Source organism: Mesoplodon mirus (assembly GCF_964341445.2).
Source record: "Mesoplodon mirus genome assembly, chromosome: 19".
Taxonomy (NCBI): Eukaryota; Metazoa; Chordata; class Mammalia; order Artiodactyla; family Ziphiidae; genus Mesoplodon; species Mesoplodon mirus.
The window spans coordinates 64,926,262-64,939,712 of NC_138995.1; the positions used below are offsets into that span (position 1 = coordinate 64,926,262).

The window sequence follows — 13,451 nt, forward strand, 5'->3', positions numbered from 1 at the left end:
AACGAAGACCCAATGCAGCCAAAAATAAATAAATTAATTAAAATAAATAAATAAATATGGTCTGGGGACTTCCCTGGCAGTCCAGTGGTTAAGACTCCACGCTTCCAATGCAGGGAGTGCGGGTTCGATCCCTGGTTAGGGAACTAAGATTCCACATGCCGAGTGGCGTGGCCAAATAAATAAATAAGGTCTGCAGCACTGAAGTACACAAATGGTAAAATATGAATTTAGACCTCCTCTTCAAACTATACACAAATATTAGTTGCCGGTAAGGGCACTGGTAGATTCCAAACCTTGGGGCAGCTGCAGGGAGATTGCAGTCCTGCAGTGCCGGGCAACAAAAAGACTAAGGCAGAGGAATCCAATACAATGTTTAATGCCCTGAGAAAAATCAGAGCAAGGGTGGGGAGTGAGACTATTAGGGAAATTAAGACATTTAAATGCAGCATAGGGACTTCCCTGGTGGCGCAGGGGTTGGGAGTCCACCTGCCAATGCAGGGGACACGGGTCCGGGAGGATCCCACATGCCTCAGAGCAGCTGAGCCCAAGCACCACAGCTACTCAGCCTGTGCTCTGGAGCCCGTGCTCCGCAGCAGGGAGAGGCCACCGCAGTGAAAGGCTAGCCTCAACTGGAGAGAGCCCGCATGCAGCAGCAAAGACCCAATGCAGCAAAAAATTAATTAATTAATTAAAAAAAAGACTAAAAGGCTTTCAATCCTACTTTTAAAAAATAAAAATAAATGCAGCATACTGTATATGGTAGAACTGGTGAAACACACACACACACACACACACACACACACACACCAGGGAAGATGCATGTCTGGTAAAAAACTGAGAAAGCCTGAAGCCTTCACACTGGGTTGATTAGTAAAGGTCTTTCCCTGCACGGAACCAGTCCCTAAAGACTTGGACAGGTGGCTTACTGTAACAATTAAGAGAGCGACAATCCCATCACTTTTGCGTAATCACAAGAGTGACATCCCTCATATTCAAAGACCCACACTCAAGAGAAGGGAACTACACAGCTGTGTACACCAGAGGGCAGGCGTCTTGGGGCCATCTTAGAATTCTGCCTGCCTCAGTGATTCTTGCTAAGACACATCTGCCTGAGAAGATTCATGTTCTTCTCATGTACTTGATACTTGATAAAAAGCAGTCCAGGGATTTCCCTGCCGGTCCAGTGGTTAGGATTGAGCACTTTTGCTGCGGTAGCCCAGGTTCAATCCCTGGTCGGCAAACTAAGGTCCTGCAAGGTGTGGCCAAAAAAGAAAAGAAAGAAAGAAAAAGAGTGTATATATATATATATATGTATAACTGAGTCACTTTGCTGTACAGCAGGAATTAAAACAATGTTGTAAATCAAATATAACGCCTGTCTCTTGAGTACTGGTCTTTTGAGTGGTGAGCAGCTGAACTTGGGTTCGGTACCAGCCTCCTCAAGTTACACTAATCTTCTTTTCAACATTTTCATTGCCCCCAAGAGAATCCTCCTACCCACCAGCCATTTTTCCCTTTTCTCCCCTCCTCCGGCACCTAGAACCACTTATCTACTTTGACCCTCTATGGATTTGCCTATTCTAGATTTTTTTTTTTTTTTCCAGTACACGGGCCTCTCACTGTTGCGGCCTCTCCCATTGCAGAGCAGAGGCTCCGGACGCGCAGGCCCAGTGGCCATGGCTCACGGGCCTAGCTGCTCCGCGGCATGTGGGATCTTCCCGGACCGGGGCACGAACCTGCATCCCCTGCATCGGCAGGCGGACTCTCAACCACTGTGCTACCAGGGAAGCCCTATTCTAGATATTTTGTATAAATGGAATCATACGAGTTGTGGACCTTTTGTGTCTAACCGCTTTTACTTAGCATAATGTTTTCAAGGATCATCTATGTTGTACCATGTGTCAGTACTTCTTTTTTCTCCCACTCTATGGAGAGACCACATCTTGTTAATTTGTTTATCGGTTGATGGACATATGCAGTGTTTCCACCTTTTTGCTCTTATGAATAATGCTGCTATGAAGGTCTGTGTGAGGGTTTCTCTTGTGTGCAGGTACATATATTTTCAGTTCTTTTGGATATATACCCAGGAGTGGAATTGCTGGGTCAGGCAGTGACTCTATGCTTACCTTTTCGAGGAACCATCAGACTGTTTTCCACAGCAACAGCACCACTCAGGTTAAATCCTGCCCCTTTTGTGTTCCCACAGCTCTCGGTGACTCCCAGTTTACAGCACTCAGTACATCTGGCAATGCGTTATAGCTCTTTGCCTGCAGACCTATTTCCTGCACCAGATCCCAGATCCCTAAAAACAAAGGTTACTGTCTGCTGTCATATTCATTTTGACATTCTCAGTCTTGTTATACATAAAATGGAAGCGAGCTACTGGAATTAACAGATAATGTCACTGGGGAAGCTTTGTTTCATGAAAGTGGTTTCCTCACATGGTCTGAGAGACTTACCCGAAGAAACTGCTGGTTAGGAGAAAAGAAAATCCTGACAATTTCTCTTTCACACTTACGAAGTTGGATTTTTTTCTTTTCCAATTAAGTTGTATTTATTCATAAACTCTAAGAACTAGGAAGCAAGATTGCTAGATCATATGAATTTATTTCCTGTTTTTACGTCTGGTGTTCTTCCTTTAGAGTGCTCTTGCACAAGGTTCTCCAGGAGCAAGTCATGCTCACATTCTGTCATCTGTCACTGTTTCCTCCACACTGGCTGGCATGTCCTGCCTCTCTTTCATTTCTTTTCACAGAAGCCCCGGATTTGCGGTACGTATAGCATCCTTTATTTCCACTTCCTTTACCAACTTTTGCTGTGTGTTCAATCTCTTCTTTTCCATATGTTTTCTTCTTTTTGATCTAATGACTAAAATGTAGACATAACATTATTTAGCTACTAATAAATCAGGAAGTAGAGACAAAAGAAGGGAGGAAATATATGGAAAAATAAAGGAACAAACAATGGAATTTTCAGGCTTTCATGAATGTTATTTGTCTGATAAGGATGGTGAAAATTGCATTTCGAAATGATTTCCCACTTTCTGTATTCAAGCTTTATAAATATCCAGTTTTAAAAATTTATAATATTGTAAATCAACTATACTTCAATTTTTAAACATTTAGAAAAGTTATAATTCAATGCAATGAAAAGACATTAAAAATATTTTCTAAGAGTACAAGAGCGGTCTGCCTCAGTAAGCATCAATTATCTCTTCTACTCTTGGCCTCTCAGCCTCTCTCTGACTGTCTCTGGGGTGCTTAGAGAGCAGATCCATGCAGCGGATGCTTAATAGTATTGAATCAGACACTGCAATCTACATCGTTTTGCTCTAGAATTTTTTTAAGCAAGTACTGAAGAATCTTAGAACTTCTACAAAATCAGGTTTCTTTGAGCATATATGTTATTCTCTCCTCACAAGGATTTGCAGGGGTAGTGGGCAATTCTCACTGGGGCGTCTCTGACCTGGGGGTAGTAACCTCTGTTTCGTGGGCCTGCATCCCATTTCCACATCAGACTGAGGCAGACAGCGCAGGAGGGCATCTGCCTGTCTGTGGTCAAAACTCGGCAACAACACGACATTGATAAGTATGTTTAAGGGAAATGTTGAGTCCAGGAAAAGTCTTGTTTCCTTAACTCTCTTTTCAGTCCCTGGAATTGCCTTGCAAAAGGAATCAAACAACCACACAGCTGTTTGCCCCTCTGTGTAATTTGATGCGAATGGCTCATTCCTGCATGTGTGGCTGTAAATATTCATTAGCTTTGCCTTTGAAAACCCAACCACCATTGTCAGCTCAGCTTCCCTTGAATTTTTTTTTGCGGTACGCGGGAGCACAGGCTCCGGACGTGCAGGCTCAGCGGCTATGGCTCACGGACCCAGCCGCTCCGCGGCATATGGGATCTTCCCGGACCGGGGCACGAACCCATGTCTCCTGCATCGGCAGGCGGACTCTCAAACACTGCGCCACCAGGGAAGCCGTCCCTTGGATTTTGGATCTGACAGGATAAGCTGGTTGACTCTCTACCTGAATGAATGAACTTCTCCAGCTCCTTCTCCCTCTCTGGAAGGAGGCGCATGGACTCGTCCTCAGAGCCCTCCTCTTCCTCTCCTAATAATGGTATCTTGACATTTTCATAGAGTGACGCAAGTTGTTGTTTTTCCTCAGCCTGTACCAGTCGACTGGAGGACAAAATAGATAAATTTAAAAGCACAATTTTCCCACTAAATCATCCTGTCTTAATCTTGTGACTTTCTGACTGAAAAGGGATCACTAGTACATGGGGGAGGAGGCAGAAATAGACTTAAACCCAAATAATTATAGAACTATAATTAATTATAGAAATATAATTAGAATTATAGAATTCTATAGTTCTATAGAATTATAGAACTCAGATTGGGGCTGACACGCAGAAAAGGGGTGAGTGATTTGGAGCCAGGTGACGGGAATGGGGCACTCGGGCTGGGCACAAACCTCCATGATCAAGTTCAATAACATCTTAATGCAACATTTTACAAAAGAAAAATTAATGCCAACAAATCCATGAGGAACACAATGTCAACATTTTAAATAAAGGTAGCATAGGTACCGCTGATTTTTCCTTTCGCTTAGTCTCCAATATGCTTTGGCCTGACACCATCACTGATCGTTTATTTAAAATGTTGATATTTTGTTCATCATGGATTTTTGAGGGCATTTAGACTTAAAAATATTGCAATAAATTATTATTTTTCTTGACTACTGAGTTTCTTGACTACTGCACCCCCTTAAATTTTGCACCTGAGGTGAGTGCCACGCTCGCCCCACCCTAGGCCCAAGCTTGGAAGTGGATCGTTGAACAGACATTTCTGTGTGACGTGAAGGGTAACAGAGTTCTACTTGTTCCTGACATACTTACCTTCTTACTTGTGTTGGACTCATGTAATAACAAATCAGTTTAGGGTTAGCTTATTTGTGTTCTAAGGGGCTGTGATGGAGGAAGGGATGTAGGGGGAACATTCCAGAATCATGCTCTGTAGCAGGAAGAAATGGCCTGATTGTAAACACTGTTACAGATAATCAGGAAGCTGGAACAGGACCAGATTTTGGGTGAGGAGAGTGAGGTGCTCGCTTTAGGTGAACACTTTAAGGGGGTGCCAAAAAACTCAGTAATGGGGATAAATATTTTGACTTAATATTGTAAAAAATAGAAATGAGGGGATTCCCTGGCGGTCCAGTGGTTAGAACTCGGTGCTTCCACTGCCTAGGGCCCAGGTTCAATCCCTGGTCGGGGAACTAAGATCCTGCAAACCTCATGGTATGGCCAAAAAAATAAAAGAAATGAATGGGAAAAATCCATGATAAACAAAATATCAAAATTTTAAAGACAGGATCCATCAGAGCTGTGATGAACCATATGGGAGACTGAGTCAAATGGGAAAATGGGAGTCCCTATGTACATGTTTTTATGTATTATTTTACGATTCTTCTTTTCCAAAACATTAAAGTAGTTGAAATATATTTTAAAAATTGAAAAATGCTGTATCAAAACTCACAGCATTATTTTAAGTTTAAATACTTTATCTTTACCAGAAACAAAATTTATTATAACTTTACTTTCCTGGTTTAAGTGAAATCAAACTCACCAATATATTTTCAAAAATCTACTTCTGGGGCCTCCCTGGTGGCGCAGTGGTTGAGAGTCCGCCTGCCGATGCAGGGGATACGGGTTCGTGCCCCGGTCTGGGAGGATCCCATATGCCGCGGAGCGGCTGGGCCCGTGAGCCATGGCCGCTGGGCCTGCGCATCCGGAGCCTGTGCTCCGCAACGGGAGAGGCCACAACAGTGAGAGGCCCGCATACCGCAAAAAGAAAAAAAAAAAAAAAAAAAAAAAAAAAAAAATCTACTTCTGGAAAAAATTAACCACTAAAAATTATGTAAAAACATGTACTTTGGGGCACATATTTTTCCTTTTGCCTCAGGTTCTAAAATGTCACTAGGGGGTAACACAAATGTAAAAGCTGTAAATGTTGACATTAGCTCAGTAATTTAATTGGGCACTGAAATTCCAGGAGGATACGTTGTAGTGAGTTACTTTAGCAATCTTCATATGTTAACATCTTTGTCTAGACTAATGAAATAAACTGAAATTCCAGTTACATAAATTGAGTCATAGATAACCCAGAACCAAACATACTGGGGACACTCTCTCCTTAGCAAATTTTCTTCAATTTTACCTTTAATTTTGCCTTCATTTGACATACTCCAAGTGGTCCTAAAATGGCTACCTTAAAAAATATCCCATACATGGCAATACATTTCCCATGTACACACTTAATTCTGATAGAGTAAATAATTTAGTACTTCCTCAAGCTATTTCTGATGGGATATAATGGAGTCCTGGAACTAAATCCTAGAATAGAAATCAATGTGTTGGTCCTGATCAGAGTAGCATGATGTCACAGTGTGGCTCGCTTTCGTCTGACACTAATTTCAAAATGATCACATAACCTGAGCTTGACCACAACCTTTATTTGTGTGAACAAGATGAAGTGTCTTCCCTAAACGCTACTCTTACCCCTACTATTATTGCATTGATAATAAGTTTCTAGTGAAAGAGAGAGTGGTCACTCTTTTCTGCTTTGCACTATTAAGATTCCCTCCAAAGTATCAAGTTCACTCTAGAAAGCCACATTTTGGGAGGATGGCAGCATCTCTGACTGTGGCTTTCAAACATTTTTGATCATGATCCACAGTAAGAGATAAGATTTACCTCACAATCTTCAGTCTGAAAAGGTTGAAAATCAGCATTTACTTTTTGTTGTTGTTGTCGTTGACTGCATTGGTTCTTCGTTGCTGTGTGGGTTTTCTCTAGTTGGGGTGAGCGGGGGCTACTCTTCGTTGCGGTGTGTGGGCTTCTCATTGTGGTGGCTTCTCTTGTTGCAGAGCACGGGCTCTAGTGCACAGGCTTCAGTAGTTGTGGTGCGTGGGCTCAGTAGTTGTGGCTCGTTGGCTCTAGAGCGCAGGCTCAGCAGTTGTGGTGCACGGGTTTAGTTGCTCTGTGGCATGTAGGATCTTCCCAGATCAGGGCTCGAACCCGTGTTCCCTGCATTGGCAGGCGAATTCTTAACTAGTGAGCCACCAGGGAAGCCCAACATTTACTTTAATACTTTCTATTCTACTAAATTGTATTCTGTCCTGTTTCTTCTTTGCTTGTTTTTTTAAAAAATTAATTTCTATTTTTACTTTAAAAATTCTTTTTATCCAGTTTCTTTTAAATTTTTTCATTTATATCATGACCCAACATGAATATAGCCCATATTCTAAAAAACACTGTCTGAAAATGTATAATGACCATAATAATTTAAGGATTATAAGAATTATCACCATCATCATCATTACTATCACAAAATAATAAACTAGTTAACTTGTTATGTCTTACTTAAGGATGGTAAAAGTTATTTAGCATAGACTTACTATATCATGTAGGAAATAGTGATCCCACATATCAGGGCAATACTGAAGGCTATACACGCAATTGTAATTACTTGAACAAGAGCAGGTCTATGAGGAATCAGTGCTAAAAATGGAAAAAAAAAAGTTCTCATAAAATCTCATTTTAGGTGTGACTATCAGTTAATATATTTGTTAATCATATTGTTTTGGCAGAATGGGAGAGAAAATCAGAAATAACCTTAAAAATAGTATTCTTAACTAAAAAAAAAAAAAAAACACAGAGGCTAGATTGTACAGCCTGTGTGAACAAATATCATTTGAATTCCCACCCAATCTCTGATTCCTTTTTCCATCTGCCTCCTGTCTTTGGTCAAAGCCCTCTCTTATGAGACTGGATCCCTGACTCAGTACAGCAGAACCGGCCATCAATGTAGCTGAAAGGAGAGTGGCCTTAGTTTTACAGCTCAAGTGCTGCCCGGATGGTCTTAGGTTGTGTAGTGCTGTTACAAAAGGAATATTGTAGGGCAATTCAGAATCTAATTCCGCAAACCTGTATTGGGGTTGGTATTTAGGCCCACTGAATGTGCTACAAAACCTTGGATGCTTTTTGTAGGCTCAGGTGTACCACTTCTCCCATTATCTGAAATAAAAATAAATAAGCAGAGCTATTGTTGGTACAAACTGAACAAAAGAGCAATTGACTAAGTACATTACTCAACCACTTGTAGGGACTTCCCTGGTGGTCCAGTAGGTAAGACTCCATGCCCCCAATGCAGGGGGCCCAGGTTCAATCCCTAGTCAGGGAACTAGATCCCGAATGCTGCAGCTAAAGAGTTTGCAAGACACAGCACAGACAAAATAAATAAGTATTTTAAAAAAACAACAACAACAAAACTACCCACTTGTAAAAATCTGACAGATTGAAGTGCCTACTCCTTGTCGCAAACGTGGCCCTCCCTCACTTTGTGTCCCTTCACTGGTTCAACGACTGAGCTGAGAAATACTTTGAGATTCATACCTCCATGTGAAGTCAGCCTGACATGACAAAAAGAACCTGGACTGTAAAAATGCTTGCAGATTCAACGCTTAATTGTAGACTTCAGGTGTGGCGTACATAGATGTTCATTCTATGATTCTCTCAACTTTTCTGTGTTTTCACATTTTCTTAATGAAATATTAGGTGGGGGGGTATGGGTTACAGTCGGTTTCAATACAATGACTCCTGAAAATTGGTTGCTGGACTTGGCAATGGGAAGGTCGTTGGAGACCTAGTCAAAGGAGATGTTATCGATGTGCGTGAGTGAAACAGGTTTGAGAGAGAACAGGGGGAAAGGCATTGGAGAGAGCAAGTTTTGGAAACTTCCTGAAGAGTTTTGCTGTCATGGAGGGAGGAGAAATGGGGGCAGCTCCCAGCGGGGGCTGAGGGATCAAGAGACGAGGTTTGTTTTTTAATATGGGAAAACCGACAGCATGTTCATAGAAGAACGGTGATGATACTTTTAAATGCTGTGATGTTCCTGGAAAGGGAGAGAGAATTGCCTGGGGTGTCCCCAGTTGGCCTGAGGGGATGTTAGCTGGTGCACAGGCGAGGAGTCAGCCTTGGCCTAGACGGGAGGAAAAATGAGAAGGTACAACTGCGCTGGATCAGGGGAAGCAGACACTCTGTCAAGTGCTTGTATTTTGTCAGTGATGGAGGAAACAAGGTCATCCCCTAAGAGTGAGCCTGGGTTAGATATGTTGGGAGTATTTGTGGGATGAGAAAAATAGATGAGAAAGTCACCAAGCAAAAGGGGAGGGTAAATGAAGTAAGAAAATGGAGTAGCTTTCTTTCTTTCTTTTTTTTTTTTTTTTTTTTTTGCCACGCCATGTGGCTTGTGGGATCTTAATTCCCTGACCAGAGATTGAACCCGGGCCCTGGCAGTGAAAGTGCTAAGTCCTAACCACTGGACTGCCAGGAAATTCCCTGGAGTAGCATATTTTAAATAAAATTCCCAGAAATGGAATTGCAGGGTATATTGACTCTATTTTCTTATTTTCTATATCCTTGATGGTCTACCATTTGGGGCCTTCATCCTGGGAAGGCTCCACCTCTCAGGGCTGGCTACTTCCCAGAGCGACTCCCCTGTGGTGTCTTTGATATTCAAACCAACCATCAAACCCTCACACACCAGGCCAATACTCCCTCTGCCCTGAATCACCCCACGGCCAGGTACTGGACACCTGAGAACCACTCCTATAGCCCAGAGCCCAGCAAAATTATTCCAACTATGCAACACTAAGCTTACTCCATGTACCTACCCCACCTCACCCATTCCTTCCCTCAAAACCCCCAACAGAAGCTCTGGGTCATTCTCTCCCCTCTCCTCCTCCTGCCTCCTAACCCACTCTGGTCCTTCCCCACATGGCCCGGCATGCTGTGCCATGCCTTCTGTTTCTAGGATTCCGTGTGTATAAACGTCTTCCTTCATGACAATCATTTCTGTGTCTGCGTGTCTTACCATACCTGATTAAAACAAATCCCAGGGATATTTCAACACTCTGGGTCAAAAAGTGAATGCATTCTTTTTATAAGAATTGCCAATTGCGCTCTGTAGAAGTTGTACTCATTCCTAGCCTACAAACAAGATATGAGATTATCTTTCCCTACTCCTTTGCCAGGAGAGTTTGTTGTAAAATTTTTTGCCTATTTTCAACATGATAGCTGAAAACTGGAATTCTAGTGTATTTTCAATGTGTATTTTTCCTATTATGAAGTAGGCATCTTTCCATATAACCAAGAGCTGAAGGTTACAGGAGAAAATGGGAGTCTTCCAGTGATCTGACTAGACAAACAATTCTGTCTCTGTCTCTGTATCAGAAGCTACACTTGGGACCCAAAGCTCAGGCGTGGCAGAGGTTTCAGCGAACCTCTATTGCCATCTCACAAGACAAGTTAGTGTCAAAGTAAGGACTATAATGTGGGCCTTCTGACACCTTGGCCCGAACTCCTTTTCTGGGCTTTGGTGCTGGGGTGGGGGGTGAACTGGGAAGTGAAATATTATAGCTGAGCTTTAGGAAGGGTAATAACGTCTTTGGGATGGATGGAGGGATGGATTAATTGTGGGTTTGGTTGGTTTTTTTTCTGTATTTCCTGATGCTTTGACCTCTGTGCTATTTTCTAATCTGCCCCAAGCAACATCATTACTAATCCAACCATGGGGCGGGGGGCCCCTTTTTCTAATTTGCACAAAGGGGCTGTACAGGTTAGTGACAAGCAGCACGGGGTGCCCTCTGGAGCCATACAGCTCAGCAGCTTTGTGAACGTCCATGGATCCCACCCACCGTCCCAGATGCCTTGACTTACCAGTACGCCCCGGGAATGGCGTGGGTGTAGTACGTGCTGGAGCTAGACGGCCGTTGAAGGGGATCAGAAAGAAGAGCCAGGTTTAAGATGCACTTAGGAAAGTCAGGATGTAACTTGGTATTAGATGAGGGGGCCTAAAACGTAGTTTCCAAATAGCTAAGATGGTAAATGTCCTCAGTAAGTTTATTCCGATGCCTAGTATTGACAGAAATGCGTGGCTTAATTTGCAGAAGCATGGTGCTCTGCTTGCATCCAGTGTTTCCTTTGATGAATCTGGACCATTAAGAACACAATGCGTTTGGGTCCTGGTCTGCTTTTGCAGTCACGCAAGCTGGGAAACCTCCTCCCAAGCTGAGGACCTGGAGAAACTTAGCACAGAGCTGAAGAGGTCTGTGCTCTCATCAGGTCGGAGAGCCAGGGCCAGGGAGGGCCCAACAGTCACAGCCCTTCTGTCACCCAGCTTACAGAGAGTGAAGAGTGTAGGATATAATTTCCAAGCAATGCTTATCTAATTTTATTATTTTATGGACCACGCTACTAACAAATATACAAGAAGAGACACATTGGGCTTCCCTGGTGGCGCAGTGGTTAAGAATCAGCCTGCCAATGAAGGGGACACAGGTTCAAGTCCTGGTCCGGGAAGATCCAATATACCGTGGAGCAACTAAGCCCATGTGCTACAGCTACTGAGCCCGCACCTCTAGAGCCCACAAACCACAACTACTGAGCCCGCACTCTAGAGCCCCCGCACCACAACTACTGAGCCCATGTGCTGCAACTACGGAAGCCCGCGTGCCTAGAGCCCGTGCTCTGCAGCAAGAGAAGCCACTGCAATGAGAAGCCCACGCACTGCAATGAAGACCCACACAGCCAAAAATAAATAAATGTTTTTAAATCTTAAAAAAAGAGACACATTGATATAGCACATAAGAGGACCCCAGGATACAGTTCTCATTTCACTGAACGAGTACTAACAATGACTCACCTCTGTGTTTTGAGAAAGCTCCTTGAACATGAGATAATTGAAATTCCTTAGCGTACAGTGTGGGCTTTTCGGTGACATTTGTGGGTCTTTGTGACTGTATATAACCTGGAAAAGAAAACTTGTGGCAGTGAAATATAATTACTCCTTTTTTTTTTTTTTTTTTTTTTTTTTCTTTTTGCGGTATGCGGGCCTCTCACTGTTGTGGCCTCTCCCGTTGCGGAGCACAGGCTCCGGACGCGCAGGCCCAGCGGCCATGGCTCACGGGCCCAGCCGCTCCGCGGCATATGGGATCCTCCCAGACCGGGGCACGAACCCGCATCCCCTGCATCGGCAGGCAGACTCTCAACCACTGCGCCACCAGGGAGGCCCCTAATTACTCCTTTTTACTTCCCCTAAAACAAGTGAAAACATGCTTGAAGCGACCCATTACGTGTGTTGTTTGTCCAGCTGGTTTGAACTCACCTGCATAAGGCAAGCACAAATGAAGTGGGAATTCCATTAAAAACAAAAATAAAATGGCAAAAGAACTTTGAACCTTGTCCATCATTCCAAAACTGCTAGTTTGTTATCATATGGGTGAAAGGAAGTATTTAGTTGTAGGCTAGCATCTGTCCTATATTTCTCTGAGGAACTAAGGAGCTCTTCTCGCTACAGAATGTTTGGGTTCTGACTGGGAAACACCAGTGTGACATCAGCTCACGTTGCCACATGGAATTCTTTCATGGAACCAAGTCAGCCAGTGGGGAGCCTAACAGAATGAGTGAGTGCACTGGGAGGGATGCTCACCTCTTGGGTACAGATGTGAATAAGAACAGGTCCCTGTCCTCAGAGAGCATCCAGATTAGTGCGGAGGCAGAAAGAAATCAATTATAATCCCATGTGAGGCCTTCCCTGGCAGTCCAGTGGCTAAGACTCTGTGCTTCCAGTGCAGGGGGCCCGGGTTCAATCCCTGGTGGGGGAGCTAGATCCCACATGCACGCCACAACTAAGACCCGTCACAGCTAAATAAAAAAATAAATATTTAAAAAATAGTAATAATTCAATGTGACACATCATAAGAAGCCAACAGAGAAAAAAGCAGGGCTCTGTGTTCAAATGCCTGAATTCTAACCCTCATCTCTGGCTTCCTAGATGTTTGAGCTTGATCAAGTTACTTACCCCTCTGAGCTTCAGTTTCCTCATCAGAAGAATAGGACAGGAACTAATACCTACTTCACAGGGTTACAGCGATGGCTCAATAAGGGAGTCCATGCAAAGCTCAAAAAGAGTGTGAGCACTGAACGTTAGTTCTGGTTGTAAAATGGGAGAGTATAATATTTGCAATAAAGCAATTCAGTACTCCTCCAGCCTCTGGGGGTGCTGTTCAGAAACCTAGACCCAAGTGGCCATCTCCAGAAGTTTCTTTAAAGGAGATTAAATGAATCATCTGAAAATGTGGAAATGGGTTAGAAAATTAGACGGCATGGAAGAAGGTTGTCCCCGGACGTACCCTTTGCCCATTTGGTAGTTCCCACAATACAGAAAACAGGTTTTCATTCCTCCTACCAATTAGAATAAGTGAACAGACCAGAGACCTTCTGAGGCTTGTAAAGTCCTCTGGGGTTAGGAGCTGGTTCCTCATGTGCTGTGCCCCAAAGGGCAGCTGTCCTTCCTGAATGTCAGGAGATGAGAAGGCAGGCCTCCAGATATA

The 13,451-nt window shown here is 43.4% G+C and overlaps 2 protein-coding genes across 2 annotated transcripts in view; both read right to left on the reverse strand.

Annotated features, from left to right (window-relative positions):
- Nucleotides 1–2,597: 2,597 nt before the first annotated feature.
- LOC309794851 (uncharacterized protein C19orf18) lies at nucleotides 2,598–12,535 on the reverse strand. The gene is made up of 7 exons (XM_082606721.1): nucleotides 12,137–12,535; nucleotides 11,762–11,866; nucleotides 10,777–10,818; nucleotides 7,984–8,073; nucleotides 7,455–7,557; nucleotides 4,026–4,180; nucleotides 2,598–2,868 (listed from the first exon to the last, which is right to left on the reverse strand). The coding sequence occupies exons 1-7, from the start codon at nucleotides 12,306–12,308 to the stop codon at nucleotides 2,750–2,752; spliced, it is 786 nt and encodes a 261-aa protein (XP_082462847.1). The 5' UTR covers nucleotides 12,309–12,535; the 3' UTR covers nucleotides 2,598–2,749.
- Nucleotides 11,762–13,451, reverse strand: part of LOC309795714 (zinc finger protein 606-like) — a 31,984-nt gene continuing 30,294 nt past the window's right edge. Inside the window, exon 9 of the transcript XR_014292342.1 lies at nucleotides 11,762–11,866. The gene's annotated coding sequence lies outside the window, so the exon portion shown is untranslated. The remainder of the gene's footprint in view (nucleotides 11,867–13,451) is intronic.

Coding starts and splice junctions, on each gene's coding strand:
- LOC309794851 (XM_082606721.1), bottom strand. CDS start 12,308: ATGATGGACAAGGTTCAAAGTTCTTTTGCCATTTTATTTTTGTTTTTA. Junction 11,867..12,136: donor TAGGGGAAGTAAAAAGGAGT/AATTAGGGGCCT, acceptor TTTCTTTTCCAG/GTTATATACAGTCACAAAGA. Junction 10,819..11,761: donor AGCTTTCTCAAAACACAGAG/GTGAGTCATTGT, acceptor ACGGCCGTCTAG/CTCCAGCACGTACTACACCC.